Source organism: Scomber japonicus, chromosome 2 (genome assembly GCF_027409825.1).
Source record: "Scomber japonicus isolate fScoJap1 chromosome 2, fScoJap1.pri, whole genome shotgun sequence".
NCBI lineage: Eukaryota > Metazoa > Chordata > Actinopteri > Scombriformes > Scombridae > Scomber > Scomber japonicus.
The window spans coordinates 23,353,499-23,377,446 of NC_070579.1; the positions used below are offsets into that span (position 1 = coordinate 23,353,499).

At 40.2% G+C, this 23,948-nt stretch overlaps 2 protein-coding genes across 2 annotated transcripts; both read right to left on the bottom strand.

Moving 5' to 3' along the window:
* Window positions 1-1,213: 1,213 nt before the first annotated feature.
* On the bottom strand, window positions 1,214-9,918 carry keap1b (kelch-like ECH-associated protein 1b). Its single transcript, XM_053328849.1, has 6 exons — window positions 8,926-9,918; window positions 7,616-7,861; window positions 5,439-6,115; window positions 4,036-4,241; window positions 3,171-3,347; window positions 1,214-2,318 (listed from the first exon to the last, which is right to left on the bottom strand). Exons 1-6 carry the CDS (start codon window positions 9,229-9,231, stop codon window positions 2,062-2,064), a joined length of 1,869 nt encoding a protein of 622 aa, XP_053184824.1. The 5' UTR covers window positions 9,232-9,918; the 3' UTR covers window positions 1,214-2,061.
* Window positions 9,919-18,302: 8,384 nt separating this feature from the next.
* Window positions 18,303-19,672, bottom strand: s1pr5b (sphingosine-1-phosphate receptor 5b). Its single transcript, XM_053328965.1, has one exon. It carries the CDS (start codon window positions 19,589-19,591, stop codon window positions 18,362-18,364), a length of 1,230 nt encoding a protein of 409 aa, XP_053184940.1. The 5' UTR covers window positions 19,592-19,672; the 3' UTR covers window positions 18,303-18,361.
* Between the last annotated feature and the right edge of the window lie 4,276 nt (window positions 19,673-23,948).

The window sequence follows — 23,948 nt, forward strand, 5'->3', positions numbered from 1 at the left end:
TCTGTACAAGATTTCTTAGAATATCAATGTACAAAAACATCACTTAAAAACCTTTGTAGCTTAAATTGCTGTTACAAATACACTTCTTTAAGCAATTTTTGTCATTAGCATACACAAACATGGTCACTTCTGTTTCTGAGGTCTGGTGGATGTGAAAACCAAAAGTCGACTGCAGGTGGAGGTTCTCCATTGTGTCAGTAATTAGTGTTTTTATAAAACACATTCAGTGAGATGTTTGAATCCAAGTTTTAAAAAAATGCTACAGTATTCTGTTTCCTCTAAACACAGTCACAAACTGTTTCTTCATTCTCTTGGCACTCCACATGCTCATTATAATGGAGCAGACTCTCTGACAGCTGAACAGGAGGCAATGCTCAACATGCCAAAATACTCTCCACAAAAATCCACATTTTATGAACCTACCAGAGGCTTAGGACACATGTGTTACTATGCAGGTCCTGTTTCTCTTAAACCTGAACTCACATTTCAGACATTGAGCCTCATGCAAGAAGCATTCGTATGAAGATATTTATTGAAGTCAGAAGTTTTCTTACACTTAAATATGAACAAAATTAAGTAGAGGTCCAGAGAATTATGAATCAACTTGGAAATGCAACTAAATGCAAAATAATATCCTGTTTGCTGTATCTTTGTGATCCACATTCTGGTTTGCTAGTTTACTGAGAGGTTTTGTTAAAGTTGTCTTTGCTTAAGATTTTAGTGCCATATTTTGGCATGACAACTACAATAATTCAGTGGTTGCTTGAAAAACTGTCTCACATCACAGTCCTCACATCACAGCTGCAGCCTCAGGGACTTTATGTAGATCACAGTCTGTTATAAGACCAGACAATGTGACCATTTACTGTATAAAATCAAATATATTCTCATTTTAGTCATGCATTTTCAAGAGTAACTCCATATCAAACCATTTCTTCTTTATTTCAGTCCTGGCATGACTCTGCAATGACTCAGCACTAACAGCTTTAGTTTATTGTTTTTCTAGAGTCCCGAACTATTAACACTAATTTGTAACCTATTAGCTGATTTCTGATAGCCTGACTACGCCATAATGTGATGTAATCATCTCCAAAAACGGAGCGGAACATGTAGCCTCATATGGAAATTTGGATGCGATGATAAAAAAAAAAAAAAAAATCAGGAACATACCACCTACTCATGAACAGGTGGCATTCATCGGGATGAAACAAGCAGTTCAAAATGATTATGTGTAGTGAAGAGGGTTTGTTAAATCTGTAGTAGAAATTTTGCATAAGAATACAAAAATGTTCTTGCATGAGGCTCAATGTCTTCAGTAAATTTAATCTGGCGGTCTGGGTTCACCTCAACAACTCCCACAGCACACAGTGACAGTCTGTGCATTTCCAACACACAAGCACCTCAAAATAATATACTGATGACAGTAATGCACACAGGCATTGTAATGGCACTTTGAACTCTACTGCCTATAGTGACAAATGCTACTTTTTTCCTATTTTTTTTATAATAATAAAAAATTAAAATGATTTTTTTCTCCCCTCAGATTTAACTTTTGTTTGGGTTGCTCTATAAATATAAATAAAGAGCCCCTGATGACTCTTTGAGCCACTAAATGGCCCTTTTTTTTTTAATAGGCAGCCCTTTCCCCCCATAGGTCAGATCTGGGAGGTGATGGTCAAACTTTGAATGCTGGACCTAAACAGACGGACTGAGGTCTGTTCGATCTGGCAGAACACAACTTGCCACTTAAAAATTTTATTCCAGCTCTTGAGAACGGGAATGACAGATCTGGGAGTCAAAGTTGATTCAGCAGGTCTAATGCTGATACTTAAACTAGTTTTTCGCAGACTTACAGTAGAGTATCAATGCAGAATTTGCAAATTAGAATTACAAAATTTTTATTTATTTTTTTTAATTCACATCTCTACAATCAGTGAGGCAGCACTTTTATGTTTAGGCTGTCTGTTTCTATTCGGTTGTCAGCGTCTTTGTTTTGATTTGGGAAGACTCAGGTAAGTTGAGGTGTGTGCCTGTGTAAGTGGGAGGGTCCAGCTGTGAACCTCATGTGCCTTTACCAAAAGTCCCACTGTGCCGCTGATTGTGGTGAGAGCCAAACCCAGAATTGGGTGACTGTGACGTCGCGCCGTTTTCTCTCTCAGATTTCTGACACTGAGGCAGCTCTTTCTGGCAGGGCTCCATGGTAACGGCCACACCAACGCCACTCCGCCCAGACGTCATGTGCGTAACCTCTGACCATGTGTCCTTTTCTGGTTCATAACACTCCACGCTGTCAAGGAAAGTGTTGCCATCGTAACCTCCTGTGAACATAATGATGATGCTTTGTATGAAAGTCATTCTTGTTGAGTTATACACATTTTTTTCTCTGTATGAATATTAAAACTAGTCAAACATATGTAACTCAAAACATTACAGACGGCCTCCTCTTACATAAATTCAATTAAATCATCATTAATATTACCAGTTGTAACACATGTAACAATAATCAGTTAATGAATTGAATCGATTGGGGACACAGGACTAACACTTTCAAACACTCAACACTGTTTGACAGTAAAAAGTTGCCAGTTTATCCTCTTTAGTTATAACAATATGTAAAAGAATGTAGCATTACAAATAACAATTATTTTCATTATTGACTAATCTGATCATTATTTACATGTTTGAAAGATTAACTGTTTTGTCTATAAAATATCAGAAAATAGTGAAAAAGAGGAATTTCCTCAAAGTGAAGTTGATTTTCTCATGTTGCTTGTTTTGTGTCCATTAGTCCAAAAACATCAGGACATTCAGTTCATTATCACATATCACAAAGCAAGCAGTAAATCCTAAAAACTGAAAAGCTGAAACTTGAGCATTTTCCACTTAAAAAAAAAATTCTATAAACATTGTTGCAGATTATTTTTCTGATCGACTAATTGTCCACATTCTTTTCTTTTTTTTAATTGTTTTTTATTGCTTTAGGGCAAAATACGTATAATAAACTGTGATAAAATGAGTATCACCTTATTTCATAATCATATCCACAGATAATCTCCTCAAAGAGAAGGATAATGTAAAAAGTAAGTTAGACCACATCTACAAATAGTTAGTTATTGTGGTGTAAAAACACTTTGATATCTGTGGTGTCTCAGTCTATTGTCTGTACTCACCCAGGACATAGATGCGTCCATGTAATGCAGTGACTCCCAGAGCACTGCGTCGGTGCCTCATGGAGGCAGCAAAGCTCCACGTATCTGTTTCCACATCATAGCGCTCCACTGTGTTCAGCTGGTTGGTGCCATCATAGCCACCCATCACAAAGATCTGATTCCCCAGAGAGCACACGCCTAGAAGAGGCCAAAGTTTAGTTTATTCATATATCATTTTACAACACATACATACTATGCTGCATATATACTATGCTGTAAATCAGAGTTGGCTGAATTCCAGGTGTATTTCAGTCTTTGATAATGTGAATCTTTGTTACACTGGTGCAGTAGTTTGTCATTTAAATAGATATACTGGAGGGCGTGTGGAGGTGATAAATGGATATATAATCTGTAAATGTACATGATGCTTATACAGGATAGTAAAAGACTAATCTTTGTACTGTACCAGTATCTTTTTAATTGCTGCAAGATACACTTGTATAGATTGCCCTTTAGATGAATGCTTTTAATGAAATTATAGTTTAATTCTGACTCAGTGGGTGATTAATATTGCTTCAAATTGTTTGAAGTCTTTAGCCTTTACCAGACAGCTTTGTAGTAAGTCATGCAACAAGAGTTTCTGAATGGAATCATTTCGACGACATTGCATTTATATGACGTCTCTAAACCATTTGGCTATGATGGCGCCCTTCCTGTCTGGTTTAAATCCCTCTTTTGATCTCACTAACACAAACTGGGGGCCTACTGAAGCAGATAAGGAAACTTTCGTATTTTGAAAACATGGATGGAAACTTGCATGGCCAATTATACAATGCCTAACGCTCCAAGTTTTATGTTTTTCATTAGCTTTCTATTTTTTCCTCACCAGCTCCAGAGCGCACTGTGTTCATGGAGGCCATGGTCTTCCACTCGTCCCTCTCTGGGTTGTAGCACTCACAGGAACTGAGCCGATTGGCCCCGTCGAACCCCCCCACCGCGTAAAGCAGCCGGTTGATGACCGCTACACCCACACCGATACGTCGTGTCAACATGGGAGCCACCAGCTGCCACTGGTCCCTTTCTGGATCATACCTATGGAGCAGGAGCAACACATTTGTTTATTTCTTCATTATCTCCCAGGATGGAAAGTCGGTCGTTGTCACAGCTGTGCCTACGGTTGGCCCCGTGAGAGCTGCAGGCAAACGTGCTTGTTGAGTCATGGTGTTGCCATCTGCCTCTTTTCACCTACAAGTGATGAGCTTCCACAGAGAGGACAAGACACATGGGACATTCACACTAGAGCAGACACAGTCTGCTACCCTGACAAGTCTCATCCTTTCTCTGAGTCATCACATGGGCTTTCAGATACCTGAGACATGTTCCTTTTTCTACACTCACTGTGGTTCGCCTGGTTAATATTTGTCGTATGTCACTGTTCTCTGTCTGCGTCATCTGTTTACTCAAGCAAATGTTTGGGTACCTTTTCAACAGAATACATAATTCACTTTGTTATAAACAACCTGACAAGTTAAGGATTGTGCCACAGGTCTCTGTCTGGGTTGGAAAAATATTAAACACTTCTTGGTGGAAAGTTTTAATGGGCTGCCTTCCTAACATCATCCAGCCACTTGCTGTTCATTAAAATTTATGTTGTTTTTGGCTCACAGTTCAGGACACCTGTTGAAAAGAAGCTATTCTGCAGCTGTGAATTATAAACTGTGTGAAGGAGCTTGGGTAGTCAACTCAAGGTTACAACAGGTTCCTCTGGCGTCAATTTCTTTGCCTTGACATCATTTATTTACTCTTTAGATTTGAATCTGTTTAGATTGTAATCTCCAGTGAAAAAATATTTAACTGGACATTCAAACTTCCTCATTGTTGAGTTGTGTGAACTAAAAATATATTGTAGGAAGTGGAACAAAGCAGTCAATTTCCAGGAAGTTACCTGATTCCTAATTTCAGGGCACTCATTGACTGAATCATGTAAACTGACCAGTGCATAAACGGGTATTACAAATGACCTCGGCACATATCACATACCCTGTCGCTAGTTTATTATTGAATCAGAACACTAAGTCAAACTCCAGAAACACAGACATATTGAGAAACAAACTATCTAAATCGGGCTTTGAAAACAACTTGGCACAAGTCAAAATCCACTAATCTATCCACTATCCACTGATGCTAGTTAAAAGGATAAGATTGGTGTTACATATTTTTATTCTTATCAAGGATAAATCAATTGTTGGTTTAAGTCTCTTCAGGGAATTGTTTTATCCACTCACTTACCGTTCCACACTATTATGATGAATACACCCATGCGATCCACCAACTGCATATATCATGCCGTCAATGACACCAACTCCGATTCGGTTCCTGGGAACGCTCATCGGTGCACACGGCAGCCAGCAGTTGTTCATGGGATTGTAGCAGTCCAATGCATTCGAGTCCATGTTGCCATCAGGTGCGTTGTTTCTTCCACCAACAGCGTAGAAAAGCCCGCTGATCACACAGGCTGCCAGGCCACTGCGGGGTATCTGCAGGTCAGCTAGCCTCAGCCAGGCTCCCGTACAGGCGTTGTACGCCTCCAGGTAGCTGAGGGACTGACGGAAATAGCCCCCTGCTGTGTAGATGAGCTGCGGCACCTTGGGGGTTCGGCAAGAGTAGACTTTGGTGGGTTTGTGGAGGGTGAGGTCCTGGAAGATCTGGGCAAGGTAGTCTTTACATTGTGGGTCCCAGTCCAGAGACTGGAGTTGAGCCTGCAGGAAGTTGGGGGTAAGGGAATGGCAGCGGACAGCCTGGAGTAAGGCCTGGACGTATGGTCGCCGGTTCTCTCGGTCGTAGCGCACCCAGGCCACGCATGCCTGGAAGACTTCGGACTCACAGCGCACATTGAGCTCATCGCGGCTGATGAGGGTTACCAGCTGGCAGTGGGACAAGTTAAAGAACTCCTCCTGGGTCGCCACCTGGGAACAGAAGGCATAGACTTTGAAAAAACATTTTCATAAGACAAGACCGGAGCTGTGTATTAAAAATGAAAGAAGAATATAAGCAGAAGTTTACTTAGGTTTCAAAAAGTCATGAAAACATTTGGTAACAAAAAAGTAGAACTGAAACAAATTTGTTGAAGAAAGAAGTCAAGATTTGACATATTGTTTGGTTATAGTTCTGATTCACAAATTTTGACTGACAGTTTGGCCACTGATTGGGCTACTGACCATGTCCTTAATTGTTTTGACTGATATAAGAGTGAAATATGCCAATTACAATTTCTTTTACTGAATGTTCCAAAACCAAGATATTCAGATACTACGTTCAAAACTTCATAAGACAAAGTATCATAAAATCATAAACGAGAAGCTATAACTAGCAAATTCAGGGCATTTTTGCTTGAAAAATGTAATTGCTTTGACATAACCGCTTAAATAAAACCAAAAAGAAAATCGTGCTTCAGTGAAACACTTTGGTTAAATGTCAAAACATTTAGGAGACAATACGGTGGCAAGATAAGGCTTATTTAGACGAGCTGAATTGCAAGGACATTTGGCTTCCTGACATTTCAATCCAAATCTGTGGAGGCAAGTATGCACACGACAGACTCAGTAACCTTCTTCACTTCCCACCAATCTTATCAGGTGTCGATATCAAGGATCCTTTTATTTATTTTATGCTGCAGTGTACTAACATCCTTTGCAGTAAGGTATGCTACAACCACACGTGAACCCACACACCACTCATTGTGACTCATAACATGACTGTCCTCGCTCAAAGGCAGTGAGTGAGCCTGAAAAGTCAACCAGCAGAAACCACAATGGAACAAGTGAAACAGCCCTTGCTTACGCTGCCGAAACACTTGCACGACTCTCAGGTGCCCAAAAGAAAAAAAAGAAAAAAGTTATAAATATAAATCCCTTTCTTTTTCAGTCATGAGCTTTTAGACACATTTAGAACATGTCACTGAGGGTAATAAAAGCACCTCCGCCGCGCTTCTTAATGTTTCTTTTCATTGATTAAAATTTAACGTACAGAAAACATTGAATTACCCATTTTCTTCTCTCTTTCCTAAACACCCCTATCTATTATATTTTTTATTTTATTACTACTCACATTGTATCTGTGTTCTGTCACATTTAACTATGATGAGTCACCGATTATGTTTTGTCTTGTGTCCAATAAAAAAATAAATGCATATATCTACGAGGCTGTTACCTTTCAAGCTCTTATATTATGCAGTAGTGAATCACCGCTAAATGGTGCCATTAAAATTTATTTGACTGGTTAAACTGGAAGAGGAAGCAGCTCTCATTTTCCGGTGCACCTGGCACGGCCTGCTTAATGCCACTTCTGTACAGGCACCGTGCCAAGTTCCATGTGTTATTTTTGACAACAGTCTTGCGAAAACGTTGACAGTAGACAGCAGACAGACCCGGCAGAGCTTTCATTGAGAAATGCTGTTCCAGTTTTACCTGGCTGAAGTTCATGTAGATGTATTCACGAGCCTTCTGGTGGAGCTCCGTGCAGCCAATCTGCTCTGCGAAGTTGGCGATGCCGATGGCGTTACTGGGGTCAAGCTGCTGGACCAGGAAATCGCAGCAGGCTTTGACAACGCTGTCTATCTGGTACATGACCGCGCCGTTCATCACGTGGATCACACACTTCTCCCCCACAGAAATGCTGGCCGTGTAGGCAAACTCTATCAGTCTGTCCATCACCTGAACAGGAGAGACAGACAAAGGAAAACGTGAGGAAGAAAGTTAATGGGAGATGGCAAAAAAGATTTGTGATTTGTGTGTTTATTTATTTCTCCCAGAAAGGGCCGCACAGATCGGCAAGGAAACTAGTGGTACTGTATCCGTTTGTGTATCAATGCAAACTTAGTAAACACACAGCACAAGTAAAGGAGGTCAAACTAAGTGTACTTGGCCACGTTTTGTTGTACTTTTCAGTGTGTAAACTTTCACTGCAGTCATTTTCAAAAAAATGCAACTTGTGCAAAAATGCTTCCTCATTGTACTTTGAAGGAAGGATAACTATAATTTGGTATAATACCACATTCAAAGCCATTGGAAGCATCTATCTCACCAAACCACTGTCAATATTTAAATGTTTTTTGAAACTGAGATTGAGACTTAACCTAAAACACACTAACAAAGGGTTGCAAGGACAATGCTGCCATGGCAACAATAGAAAACCTTGAACATCAGCAGCGGTTTCTGCTTGAAGAATAATGGTTCTCTTTAACACTTACATACTGTTCATATTCTGACTCATAATTAGTCTCTACACCAATTTCACATTCATAAATTCCCCATCAGTCATTAATAAATTAGTTGGATTAATCCTTAATGAAGCTGTCAGAGAGCAAACAGTGTTTTTCTATGGGAAAATAGACAATCACTTTATTATGATCCAGGAGAACATCTTATAGAATATGTAAAGTACAAAAGGTCGAATTTGGACATTTGCTTATATGAAAATATGATGCAATTTTTTGTATATTGGTAGTCACATTAGGAAAAATCCACCTAAAGAAATGTATAAGGTGTTTTATTTACAGCTTTAAAATGTAAAAATAGGTCAAATTTGACCCTGAACAGTATGTAAGGGTTAAGTTAAGTACTGTAAACATCTATGTCTGTGCTGGAAAGCAGAATATTGTTGTTATTGTTGTTTACATTTTTTTAAACATTGTTCATATTAAATAAAGTATCAGGATGTCTCAAAATAAATGTAATGTAATGATGTTGTTTTGGTATAACACTTAACTCCGACTCACCCTGGGGTGGATCCCCTCGATGGGCACCAACTCCATGCCACACTCCTTCAGGCCATTGGTGAACATGGCCCTGAAGACCGGGGAGGAAGAGGCCAGCACCACCTTGTGAGCCACAAAGTCCACCGCCTCCAGGTCTTTGTAGCGCACACGCAGCGTCACGTCGCAGAGCTGACGCTCCAAACGCAGCTCGTTCATGATGGCGAAGGCAGCTGCCGTGTGGCTTTCTAGCGTGTAGCTGAAGACACGGTGGCCGTTGCGCGTGGACGGAGTCACCAGCGCTTTGCATTCTGTCAGGCACTCTGTCATTTCCTACCCTTTCTCTCCTCCTCCTTGCTCTCTTTCTCAAGAACAGCGGGCAGCGTTATGGGGCATCCTTGCACCATGCGCAGGCATGAGTAAAATAAAAAGAGTTTTAGCTGAGGACCTTGGCAAACAGCTTCACAGAAATCTCAGGGCTATCCTGGGTATGCCCGATTTTTTGAGAGTTTGAATCTGATTTATGTGGACATGAGGATTTCTTGCTCTGTTCAGTACTTGAGTCCAGCCATACCGCTAGTTATGGCATTACTAGAGACTTCTGTGTGAGCTGTCAGTCATGGCTGGCTGTACTGTCACATGTTGCAGTTCCATCATAATCAAAATGTCTTGAGTTAAGAAATTCTCTGAGTTTGTCCGAGGGTTAACTTTGTGAAAGAAAAACAGGCACTGAATGTTTTTATGACAGCGAGAGACAAGCAGGTCCAACAAGACTCATGGAATCATGTCTAGTTCGTCCATTTGTGGTATCAACAGTGTCAATCAATTCTGACAAAGACAAAAAGTCTATTGCAGTATGCGTCTCTTTTTTTGAAGTTTTTGACAACAAATTGCTCAAACAACTTCAACACGACTCAAAAAATTAAAAAAAATAAAGATGAACTTAAATGCTTGTGAGACTCACACAGCTGGATCAGATCAGTTTTGCATATTGATTGCTCAAGAAAACATAAAAGTCAAATTTACTGCTTCATTTTTATAGATGTAATAATTAAAAGTTCCCCTTAGAGGGCTGCACAGTAAGACACTGTTGATGAGAAAAAAAAAGAAAAAAAAAGAAGGTTGAGTGCCAAAAGTGTCATAAGTTTAACTTGGAAATGGAGAAGCAGGGGTGGGGATGGGTGTTAGGTGGCTTTCTCCGGAGACCCCTTCCTCGAGATTGCCCAGTTTAGGAATTTGTTCACACCACTGTGTTTACTAGGAAGCTGTTGGCTCTGCGAAGAACTGGAAATAAAGAGGGAGAGAGACAGTGAGGAAGCATGTAGCTGCTGAAACAGTCACAGTCTTTTAATATTTCTGCTGCTCAAACCTGTGATGATGTCTAAACATCTAAGAAGAGATGGGATTGCAGCCTTTTTATTTTGCCATGTGTTGCTTTTATATTCTTTGTTGATGCATTTTATGTTTTATGTAAAGCATTTTGAATTGCCTTGTTGTTGAAATGTGTTATAGAAATACATTTACCTTATTTTGCAGAAACAATTTAAATGAATGTCCGTACACGTGTGCAATCACAATCACAAAACATCTATGCACTCATCTGCTAAATGCTGACAAATAAGTCGTCTTATCTGATGAATGCCTCAGCATCAGTCGCTTTGTATCAACTTACATGGCAAAGTTTTATTTACTACGCAAAGAGACGCTGTTCTCACACCCATGGTCTGTTTTTCCTGGTGCGGTTCACTGGAGTCGGAGCATTCTACTTTTCATCGTGAACATTCTGCTTTTCACTGATCATAATAAAAACAAAAACAAAACAGTGTTCCTGTCATCTTCGCTTTAAATCTGAACCTGAAATACAATATTGGCAAAACAGACACACAGGGGGTGCGTGCATGGGAGTGATGGTTGTTTGAAGGACACTGGAGTGACTTAAATTAGGCCTGAGTTTAGCTGGCCAGCATGATTGAGTGTTTTACCCTGTCCTGTGACCAATCCAGCTGGGGGGGCTGTCACAAAGGGAACGGTTTGTGCAACACCAGCCAGAAAAACCCAAGCATGCTCAAAGTGATTCTGACCAACAAACAAACATGTACACAAAACATGTCAACAAAAAAACCCAAACATCTCTGGTTCAGCATCAAGGGCTGTTTTCATTTTAAAACCTCAAATGCACTGCAGCAGATGATAACATGAGCAGGAGCTTTGCAGACAAGCTTGGAAATGAATACTTCTTTTGGGAATAAGTGCACTCAGGTCCACAGAGAGGGACATTTGCACTGTTGCACACCATTAAAACGACTGAGAGGCACACTGTGGAAATAATGCTTCTGTTCTCCATCTGCTGAACTTCTCCTTTACAGCTTATGAATCGACTGTAATAGTGACACAGTCAGCTGTGGCTAATTATCTGTCCGCTGCTCTCTGATTGGGAAGAGTCAGAGTTACTCAGCAACAATGCAGCTGTGAGCGTTCAGTTATATAACAATGCACCCATAAGTTGTGCACACACACATTCAGGCGCAGTAATCATTACCTGAGGTGATGATAAGGGGACGCACTGCACTGGCCAGCTTATTCTGCAATAAGATTTTTGTGTCCAACTCTCAGATGAAGCGAAATAAAACACTAAAGATGTCTGGGCCTTTTTTTCTCTCCTTTTTTCACCAGATGGTGACACGTCAGTGGCTATCACGGAGCTCGTCATGAACGCAGTCAGCCAGCAGTTAAGTCCACCATAATATGAAACACACTGTGATTCTGATTTACCGCTGTGCTTTTCTCCCTCCAGGTTTCTGGGTAAAATAGTTTCACAGGAGAACATATTGCTCAACTCACTCTCTCTGAGAGGCAGACAGAAAGCGCTTGCTGACAAACAGGCTCTTAGTATCCCTGAATCTGAGCTCACATCTGATTCATAGCTCTGATGTTTCCTGCAACAAATAAACAGTGTGACAGTTTCAGCCAAGTATGCAATCGAAAAGATAATCTAATATAGAAAAAAGCTTCAAGAGCGGCACAAGTTGACACATGAGAGGACATTTGTTGCTGCTGGACGTAACCTGAAAGGATTAATCGATAAATGAACCGATTGAAACCATTTTTTTTTGATAATCTGTCATAATTTGAATAATTTTCTGCTTAGGATGGTCTGATATGACCTTTTTGGGGTTTTGGATTGAAAGCATCACCTTAGGCACTATTTTCTGACATATAATAACTAATTACCTGACAATATTGAGAAATCAGATTAACCTATAATGAAAATATCACTACAGTGAAACCTGTTAACTAAACACAAATCCTTATACACGCTCTGAAAAAGTGTTCTTGTAGAGAGTGTGAAAACAATGACATTAAACTACCAGTCTCTGAGACAACTTCAATGACCCCTGATAGACCCTGCACCCCAGTTTGGGAACCACAGTCCAGGCCTGCAATCCATGGATACCATTCAACTCGGATTGCCCAATAACCCGAGGGATTCAAACTTTAACAGTTTTAAGCAGAGTTTCATCCGTCAGGAGACATAATACAGCAGTGTGGGAGATTTTTAGGAACACAAAAAGAGGCAACCGAGGACGCGCCGAGAGTGAAACAAATGTATTTAACGTGTTTCACGGGCATGTAGGCAACGAGCTTTCCTCAGTGACTCATCCTGAACTCTCCAACGATCAAACAGTGGAACTGGATGTACCAAAACATGACCCAGAAGTGAAGCCAGTCCTTACATAAACCCAGCTGGGACTGGATTTCCGCGCAATCTAACCAACACTGAGAGTTTTTATACAAGCATACACACAAAGCACCGTCTCTAGCGGTCATCATTTCTGCGCTTGTTTTGATAAAAAATAATCCAGGGCACGCACGGAAAATAAGGGTAACACAGGTGAGGCAGGCTCGACTTGAAGCCTCTGTTTGGTTTAGCGACAACAGACTCAACGTATCCGTTACTAACAGCCGGAGACACCGCAAATATCAAGTTAAACCTTTCGGAAATTGAGCTGACAGCAAAGCAGGCTCCTAATAATAACGTTAGACAGCAAGTTAGCGTAGCGGCTGTGAGCCGAGCACAAACATGCTAACAAAAGCAAACATGTTCCTACCGGCTCCTCCTCACTTTAAAACGTACCAACAGAGCGGCTCGACCACAACAATATTGACACCTTAAATCTGTAGTTAATAAAATAAACTCACGTAGTCTAGTTCAATTGCTCCATCGCGGTGTGCCGAGCTGTGCGCCACATATAGGAAGGAGGGGGGAAAGCTGTAACTCACCGTGACTAAGCATTGTGCCGGCCTCCCCTCGCCTTCACAATAAGAGCCCGCCTCCACCGCCTCCGTTCACTGGTAACGGCGTCCCGAGGGGCGAAGCTTTTATTGAGAAGGAGACCTCAACGTGAAGGAAAAAGCAAGGCCAACTATTGGAAGCATGCCAGAAACTGTCAATCAAACCTGGTAAATAATGCAGGGCCTCTCAAAGTGGGGTCCGTGGACCCCCAGAGGTTGTTTGACGCAGTCCCAATGGGTCCCCAGCAAAAACAGGGAAAAGGGGGGGGGGATCATTTATTTTCAGTATAATATATAATGATAAGTAACACAATGACAGAATGTAGCCTGTGACTATTTTTGGTCATAAAATATCAAAAAAGCAAAAGTAAATCTCATCAGATGGGGGACTTGGGGACAAATTGGGGTCTAATTTGTGTCAGTTTAGTAAGTAAGTAAATCTACTTATAAAGCACATGTCAAGAGCAGAGGCCTCACATGTCGTGCTTCGTAGTGGATATGAAGCAAAAACATACATACAGACATAAAACACAATGAAAAAACATAATAAATAGATAATAGAAAAAATACACAAAGGCAAGTATTGACCTGCTTTTTAAAGGTGTTTACAGATGTTAAATCCTATGAGAGAGAGCTCCAACATTTAGGAGCCACAACCTCAAAAGCACAGTCCCCCATGGTTTTAAGCCTCAGTCTGGGACCAATCAGCACATCCTGATCAGAAGTCTCTGGGGACCCGCTGACGACATAGGGCTGTAGTAGGCTAGATCTTTAATGTCTGACCATGCAAAGCTCTAAAGGTGATCACAAGAACTTTGAATTGCATTCTGAATTTGATGAGGTGCCAGTGAAGAGCAGAGTCAATGTTACATGAACCCTTTTGAAAGACCTGGTCACAAGTTTAGCAGCAGCATTTTGGAAAACGGTTCAGGGATGTTTTGCAGAGACAGGTGAAAAAGGAGTTAGAGTAGTCAAGATAGGACAATATAAAAGCCTGAATTAATATTTACAGCTGTGCTTGAGACACAATGGGTCTGAGCTTTGCCCAAGAAGTCAGGGTGTCCTAGACATTAAAACATCACACCCACTGAAGTAATGTTAATGCCACCAACATTACAAACTTGTCAAATGTGTCCACAACACTTAGTAACTAGCTGAGACGGCTATTCTAATAAGGAAAGTAAAAGTAATTCACAGTTACAAACAGAAAGTGTGCTACACAAATTCAGTAAAATTATTAAAAGGCAGTTCATTTTGACATCATGACTGTGCATTGCCGAATATAAAAGAGATTGTTAAGAATGATGAATCAAAAACATATGTGTTGCTCAAGTGAATTTGGCTAACAGTATAATATCCCCAAATTACCTCATACCCCTAGCTGCTTCCTCATTTATACATGTATGTCACCTTTCTTGTTTCCTTCTTTAGAAAAATCCATTATTGTGAAGTGTCCTACAGTACAGCTGCTTGAGAGAAATATGCTGCAGGCAGAGATAGTGAGTTTTTCCCTCTCTTGGAAAATAGGGAACTCAGGTCAGTACAGTATTCATGCCGTATACTCAATACTAATTTGCATCCACAAGGTGGCACCAAAAGACAGCTGTGAGGTTGCAGCACCAAAGACCAGGCTCAAAAATATATGTTGTCAAATAATAATTATAATAATAATAACACATTCATACAGGACACATGACTTTACAAATCCAATAAGAGAGTCAATACATATTAAACAACTGCAACATGAATTAAATATACATAAAGATACAAGAATACATTCATAATGTACACATTATTAAGCACCAGCAAAGGTCAATCTTAACAGGTGAGTTTTCAGTTGCCACTTTAAAGAAGCAAAAGATGTGCACTGCAGACCCCGAGGTTAGGGCCAGCCATACTGATGGTCCTGTCACCCATAGTGCAAAACCTAGAAGGGGGAGTAGATAGGCATCAGAGGAACATAGTGAGCGAGTAGTTGTGTAGGGATGGAGAAGATTGGACAAGAGAAGACATCAAACCATGAAGAGATCCGTAAACAAGATTAAGTACTTAAAAAATTTTTTTTTAACTGTGAGCCAGTGCAAACAGGTTTAAATTATTTGGAAATGAATCACCAGTAATTAGACAGTTCAAAAATATTTAAACATTGTTCATCAGATCACTGCCCCACAGCTGGGGATTCACAGCTGATTCAACTATTAATTAATTATAAGATTGAATCTCAACTCCCTCAGGCTCATGGCACCATGAAACTGACTGTGAGGAATCAACAGTCATGAAAACATCCTTGATATGATATGACAAATCTTGAATCAGCCTTCATTTGTGCTTCTGCAGCTGTGCAATGCCTCTGTCCTAACTGTGTTAATCGTTCCCATCAGAAGAATTAGGTGACTTAGTCTCGGGTCTTAGGCAAGAGTCATGCTGTCTGTCTGCTGCTCATGTATCTGAAGTTAAGGCTCCATGTGTATATTGCTCTAGGATCAGTTTTGTAATCTTCTGTTATATAATACACCATGTCTTCTTCCTCTCTACATCTGTACATCTCTAAAACAACTCTGTTGGGGCTGGTGGTAGTTATAAGGACAGATGAGTTTATGACTTCCAGTTATAAAGTCAGCCCAGTTTATTGTATTTCAGCAGAGGGAAGGAAGCTGGGGGATGGGAAAGATCCCCTCTCTTGTTGACCTCTGTCAGCAGGCACAGCTCTGGATACAGCCAACATCTGGAGAAACACCTGTAAATAATATCAAAGGTATCCCAGCGCCATGTGGTGCCATTTATTCTACATGTTGTTACTGAGGGTTACATCAAAAGTGAAACAACTACACACTTTGTCAGACTGCCAGTTTGATACCACTCTTGAAGAGAATTAATGTGGGTCATAGTGGTTTTATAAGAGGTGTGTGTGATGAGTGGGTACATGTACCTGAATAGAAATTGAAAAAATAGATTACTACACAAGTTGTTTCTAACATACTACAAATAATTGCTTTACATCACACTTGTGTTACAGTTGGGTGGGTTTGGTAATGTTTATAGTTTTAGATTTGAAAGATATCTTATGAGCTCTGGCAATCCTCCAGAATTCATGGTTGCAAAATAATAAAGCAGATAAGATTTCATTCACATTTGCCAACCTTGGAATTTGTTGCATTCATAATACTCACACCACAAAGAAGTTTTTCTTAAATCTATGAGCCAAAATGTGAAATAAAACCCCAACAATAGTTCCCCTGAACAGCGCCCCATAGTAGAACTGTAATGTCTCTTTCAGCACTGGGCAACAACAAAAAAGTTGAATTAACAGTCTGCTTACTTTGTCCTTCCTATGTTATATGATCTTTCTCTGTTTTAGCCATGACAAGCATGGACTGCAGGAGTGTGGTGAAGGTCAGTCTCACCCACAGGTTGACGGTCTAAGGAAAAAGAAAAATTGAACTTCAGTCTTTGAATAAAAGGTGCATTGTGCTGCTCTTTAGCTGTCCTGACACATGTGGAACTTGCAGAGGCGCACAGTATATAGGCCAATGCCATTACCAGATGTGAGACAAGGGGGCTGATTTCCTGTGGTGCTTCTTCAAAAAACTGTTCTTCCACTAACACAACTTCAGCTACACAAGACATACACACTACATACATGAATGTACAGTGTCCAACACACAATGAAAATAAACTCTTTAGAAACATTCAAGAAAGCATTTTAATTCTTTTATGAAAAGAAAGGTAACATTTGCTAGTCGTTTGCTGTTACAAAATAGATATAATTTACAATGCAGATATTATGAAAAGTCTTCAGAAATACAAAAATACAAAGTTCACTACATACAATACAGTACCAAAAAGCTCACTGTCTCATTTGTAAAAAAAGAAAAAACAACGTTTGTATAAAAATCTGGCATCAAACTCATTCATAATAACAAAAAAGACATATTCAGTACCTTAAACTATAACCAGAAATGTTGTACTAACATAATGGATAGTAAAGGGAAGTAATGGAATAATTGCACTGTGATTAATTTCCCCTGATTCCATATGATTTACCTTACCTTAAGTGCAAGCACATTATTGTCTTTAAAACTGCTGATGCAGCTGGAAGATGATGACTACTTACATCTGTGACTTTATATGCAAGAAATATAAACCTTTAACATAATTTATTGGGCTTATACATACAAGTGATGTAATGGCAGCTGATGTGGTTTCTGTCTAACCATGTAGTGACAGATGGAAAAAAATCACATCTGTTAGTTAATCACATAAAGAACAACAACATGTTGTATTTGCTATTGCTGTTTTCCTGTAGATGCTAGAATGACATTTCAAAAGAATCAGACAACAACCCCAAACAACTATTCACTCAGCATCAGATAACTTAACCATATGTCACCATCTGTCATTTCAAAACTGGGGGATTTTAATTGTGCGCCTCCCTCCCAACCACATTTATACCACAGCAATCTTTATCGAGTTTCTGTGCTTTCTGGCAGAGTTAAGAGTGAGTGCCACCTCTCTCTTTCCTTTTATCACCCTGTAACTCTCCCTGCGTCATATACACAGATATGTGTGGACTGCTCTATGCAATTTTATCATAGCAATTCTAGCACACCCTGGGCCTTTGAACCAGCAAAATCCAGGTGTTTGCTGATGCACAGATTACACAGTGCACATTGGATGTATTTGTGCTGTATTTAAGACACTTTAATAAGAAAAGGGACAGGGAAATTAACCCAGCAAGAACTTTTCAGTCATAAGAGTCTTTGTGTTTGTCCTTCCAGACTTTGATACAAAGTACAGTTCAACAGGAAAACTGAGTCCAAGGCTGCTTCTCCATTCATGATGGTATTTCAGTGCAAATGAATTAAGGAAAGGCTGCATATACACATACAAATGTTGTTTGTTCACATTCGAGTGGCTTCTTCTTGGCCCTTTGTTTAGTATTCCTTCTTATGTTGAAGCTCACTGATACTGTTATTTTGTTGTAACTACACCACTCATGGTGCAGGTATGTGTTAGATGCCTCCATATTTCATACAATTACTATTTCTGGCTGTACTCCAAATTCAAGAGTACCAGAAATGCTTCCTTTCCATCAAAGATGTGCTACATGTCCTCTGTTTAGTAAGAAACCCAGGCTCTTAGGGACTCAGTCAGACAGTCTATGTCCTTAGGACTTGAAGAGTTTGGGATAGAGGGCCTTAATGGGAGATGGGGTGGTGATAACATTCCCAGAGGAGATTGTAGTCTCTAGTCCCCCTTCTAACTTCTGGGAGGCCACCTCGGTTTTACTGAAACTGCACTCCAGGAATGGCATCCCAATCTTCTTCACCTGACCATCTCTGGTCATGAGACACGGCCGACAGAGCAGCCTCAGAATTGCTCTCCTCATGTCCTTGCTGGTCAGAGTATATATAATGGGGTTGAGGAGTGAGTTGACCATGGCTACTCCCAGGAAGTAATCGGCCTTGTAGAGCAAGCGGCAGCTGCGGGTGGGGAAGAAAAAGTCCAAGAGGAGGAGGACAAAGAGGGGCAGCCAGCATGCAATGAAGACACCCAGCACAATGGTGACTGTCTTGAGAAGGGCGATGTACTTTTGTGACTTCCTCGCCAATCCCTTTCTCATGCTGCCTGACAGGCCCATCCTCTGACGCTGCGTGTTGCTGCGGACAATGCGGAAAACCCTGGCATAAAGGACCACGATGGCTAGGAGCACTGCACTGAACACAGAAACACAGAAGAGGATGTAGCTCTTGGCATAAAGTGGGAGGACTGTTGAACACTGGTCCAGTCTGTGGATGCAGTTCCATCCCAGAATTGGTAAGACCCCCAAAAACCCTGCAAGGGCCCAACTTGCACCAATCAGTGCCAACATCCTTCCCCGCTTTGCCCCGTGGTATGGCCTCATAGTCACCATAGTAACATGACGTTCGATTGCAATGGCGAGCAGACTAATGATAGAAGCAGCCAGAGTGATGAAGACCCCTCCCTCCCTGAGAAACCACATCAGTGGTGTCAGTTTCAAAGTATAGGGTCCAGACATGATGATGTTTGCCATGTAGGCAATCCCAGCCAGCAGGTCAGACAGAGTCAGGTTTCCCAGAAGGTAATACATGGGCAAGTGGAACTTCTTGTTCCTCCAAATAGCGAGAAGAACCACTGCGTTCTCCAGGACGATGAGGAGACACACCACCAGGAATGCAATACCCTCAGGTTTGAGCCCTTCACGGTAGCGGTCTCCCTGCAGCTTGCCCGTGTAGTTGTAATGCTCCACAATGACAGAATTGTCCTGGTACTCCCAGAAGAACTGCAGGTAGCCATGAGAGGTGGGTGTAGGGGAGAAAGGGCGCATAGTTGTAGTGGGGGGATTCCCTATATGAGCAGAACTTGAAGCCTCCATGCTTGATGTTGCTTTTCTTGTATTCTCCTACAGCTACAAAGTCATTTTTGTTGACATAATTTTGGCAGTAAGAGCTGATAAAAATTTGTTTACGTACAAAAAAATGTTCCTTTAGTATGTGGAAGGATTTTATGAAGTTGATGCAGTTTAATCCAACAGATGAGTGATGATATCTGTTTCACCAGAAGTGGGTGCTCTTGAGCTCTGTTAGAAGGTTCTGACCCTGCAAAAAGAGGTGAAAATAGCATGAAAAAATGATTGACCCAACCCTTCATGAATCACTTGAAAGCATCTGACATAAACTCATCAAACTCTTAAAGTGCTAATACACTGACAAAGTGAGCATTCACATTTTCAGTTACATTATACTGATATTCAACTTCATGAATCAGCAAAGTGTGGGCTGTGAATGGAGAAACTGATATTGTCTATGTCTTGCCCAGACATATGCAAGAAACCAAATGTTACCAAATGGAAGTTAAACGGACTGCATACACTCTTATGTGACATTTCAGTGGGATAATATGAAAGTTAACCAACGGTCATGGCATCCTGGCATCTGTTAAAACAGATGAATAATTATTGCTGCTTGTGTTTACAGGGCAGAATGTGATACTAAAGGCCAGAGGGAATGTCAAACAAACATTTAGTCTCTCTAAATGTGTTTAAAGTGTATGTCGGTCACTGAAATGTTGTTGGACATGAACCATCACAACATGTGCACTTAATTTGGCACACATGCAGCTGTTTCCCCTCCAACATCACCGGCTCACTTTCACAGTGTATACGAGGTGTGTTTGAAGTAGCCACATGCAAATGTGGTTTAAACATAAACCCTCAATGTAAAAAACAGAAACAGCATTTACAAACTATAACCACGTATAAGCGGAAGGTTGTGGTTCAATAATCTTTCCTGACACTGTTTTACTGAAAATAATCAGTAGTGATTAGAGTTGCATTCCTTTAAGTTTCTGTCGTGTGAGGGAATGTTTTCTTGCTTCTACAGTCATATGTTAACATTTAACAAATGGCTGGGAGAATTTAGTCCGTTCTATCTGTTGCCAAGAATTTGGGAAATTAATGTAACTTATCCATGCGGGCACAAGCAGCTGAATGTGAAGTTCTTCCATTGTACAAACAGTCTACACCAACAATTAAAATGTGAGTGAAGATCATTAATCAATACCAGTATCCCAATTTCAGATTGTTTATGAAGTGATCTGATTGTGAAAAAAGTATGTTATGGTTGCATTCAGCAGCATCTTTGCTTAGAATAACTTTCTTTCAAAAATATATTTTCTTTGCATTTGAAGGCAGATAATGAGTCAAAATCATATGTCAAAATCTGTTACTTTTTTTTTTGCTTTTCTACCCCCGCATTGCTCTTTGTACATTACCATCTCCAATATCAGTTTAAATTTACTTCCAAAGTTTTTGCAGTCTTTCTTTCCCATAAAATTCACTTAAACATTAAAGTATTTATATTGGCACAAATCACCAACAATCCTCAAACTCTAAATGCAATCATTCTGTCTTGTATACACACAGTACAAATGCAACTATATCAAAAACTTTCCAAACAGATTTTCCAGTAATAGCATCTTTTATCAAATGTTGCATCAGAAGAACCACAAAGAAATTACCTGGAATTTGTTGTAGCGTTGCCTTTATCTGGCACTTCATCTGCTTTTCAGAGAAGAGAATCCAAACACCAAGTGATTCACAGTCAAACTGACACAGCAGAGCGACTGAAGTAGGACCTTAGTTGAAACATGCAACAGCTAAGGGGGTTGGTCTAAACCCAAACTCTCTCTCTCTCTCTCTCTCTCTCTCTCTCTCTCTCTCTCTCTCTCTCTCTCTCTCTCTCTCTCTCTCTCTCGCTCTCTCTCATGCACAGACAGATATAGCATGATGAAAGTTAAAAAAAAGGTTAAAATTAAAAGGCTGACAGATGAGGAGGAACTGTAGTGATAATAACATAGAACATAGAATCTATTGATTTCCAACAGTGTATTCAGTGGTTGTGCTTACTCTGCTGTAATAGCTGTAGCTATTGTGGAGACTGTTTTGCATTTCAAAGTTCACATTACAATATGTCTCACATTATGTTACTGATCAACAGGCTAATGTCAAAATAAAGTCTCCCTGATATCATCGAGACTCTTTTCCTCTGTTTTCAATGACAGCACAATAGCATCTGAAGAAAATTTTACTTACCCCTCCTTTTCAGATGTTTCCTAAAATGTAAGATGTCTATATGCAGAATACTAAATGCCACAAAAAGACACATACAGTCATCTTGCTAAACAGATGTTGCCAAGGTCACCAGCTTGGAAAGAAGAGTCTTACTGATGTGTGACATTTGCAAGACTGCAAAGTAAACTGCCAACACCATGAAGTGGTCTGATAACAATGTATAAAATAGTAAATTATGAAAAAATGCCTTTACTGTCAAGGAGTTTGTGCATTCTAATCAAACACCACTTTCCAACTTTCCAAAGGAATAAAAGGGCAGTAAAATTTGTGTTGCTCTTCTGCTGGAAGAACCAGTTTTGAGGAAAAAAAAAGTCTTTCAGCAGCAATTCTTCCTGCACCAAGTGAAATGTAGACACTAAAGCTTTTGTGTTTCTTCGGTTCATTAGAGTTTAGATTCATTGGTCCCACGATTATCAATTCTGCAACCCCTACTTATGGTTTATGTAGTAATGATGGTATCCCAGTTCCCAGAGCCTGTCAGTGACATTTCAGCATGCTTTGACATGCTTCAGCGTGTCACCTGCAAAACCTCCCCTGCAGGGCCTGCAGAAGGTTTTTCAGGACAAAACAAAGCAGGGGAGAGGTGAGAAGGGAAGCTTTATAAGCCTCAAATCAAATAAAACCTTTATTGGTTTGTTGCATGCTTCAAAGTTATTGCTTGCTATGATGTAAATGTGGTCCTGTGCAGCCATACTGTAGTGTGCACACATGATACATTAATTCAAGAAACTTCCCTTACCCACAATGCTTTGACAGTTGGAAATCCTGCTCTTTATCCGGTTGCTCCTCTGATACGTTACACTGACTATTCAAACAGAGGCTTACCTCAACTAAACCTGTTTCTTGTGGGATTACCTTGTCTAATTTAAGACTCATTTAGCTCTATTGTATACAGTATATGTTTGTATTTGGAAAATACACAAGCATATATTTCTCTTTCTTTCTTTCTTTCTTTCTTTCTTTCTTTCTTTCTTTCTTTCTTTCTTTCTTTCTTTCTTTCTTTTTTTCTTTCTTTCTCTGTCAATACACCTCTTCTATATTTTCTCTTTCTCTCACGTTTTTCATAAAAATCATTAGTTTGTGTCTGCTTTTCAAGCTCAGTTAAGTGTGACTGTTGACACGCTGACACAAATCGGTGAATCAACAGATAAAAACAGTCACAAAATGCAGAGCCAACAAATACAAAAAGCCAAGTATGCTCAGAGCTTTGTATTGTAATAAAACAGCAGTTGAAATGAGGTCAGTACAAGTTGTTGGCTGAAATAAGAACATTAATTTCTCCCTTCTTAAATGACGACCACTGCCTATTTGCGTCATTGGGAAGTCTGAAGGCTGTGTGTTTCGAAGTTATTGTATCCAGTAATTTTGTATCAGTTTGAGTCTAGTGAAGGGCTTGAAGTTCACGGACTTCTACTGCTGATACTTGATGACTGTGTAAATGTTACATTTCACCCACACTCATTGCTGTCTGCACCGCTGTGTGTAGGCCTTGAGCCCTATCAGAAGATCATTAAAATGTAATATCCTGCTAAGGGGTGAATGCAGAAACCTCACATCAAAGCCTCAGGGGTCTGACATTGAGGATGAGTAGTCTAACAGACCAACAGGAAGTGAAAGCTACCCTCTTTCATCTCCTTATCTTGATCATTATAGGGTTACTCAGTCTTGTCTGCGTCTGTTTCCCTGTCACTGATTTGTCTTTCTATCTTTATCACACTTTTCCTTACTCATTTATATGTGTCTATTTTTTATATGCTCCACTTCCTGTACATCAACACCAGAAACAAACTGCACATGGATTTCCCACTCTGGTATTTGTAATGTATGTTTTTGGCCACACACACTGCTGTAATGTGGATTGTTTTCAGCTGAGTCATCTCCTCTTGGGTGTGGATGTAATGTGGACCTTGATGAACCAGTTATGTGACCAACATGACCTGTGTGTGGTGCTTGAGGTGTTTATTTTTGATTCTACCCAAGGAGTGATGTTATGATGGGTTCTCTAAGCTGGCACTGCTGGAAGCTACAAATTCCAGCTGTAGTGCTAATGTTAAACGCCCTTGATATTCTTCAGCCTGTGTGGAGAGACATGGTTGTCAAG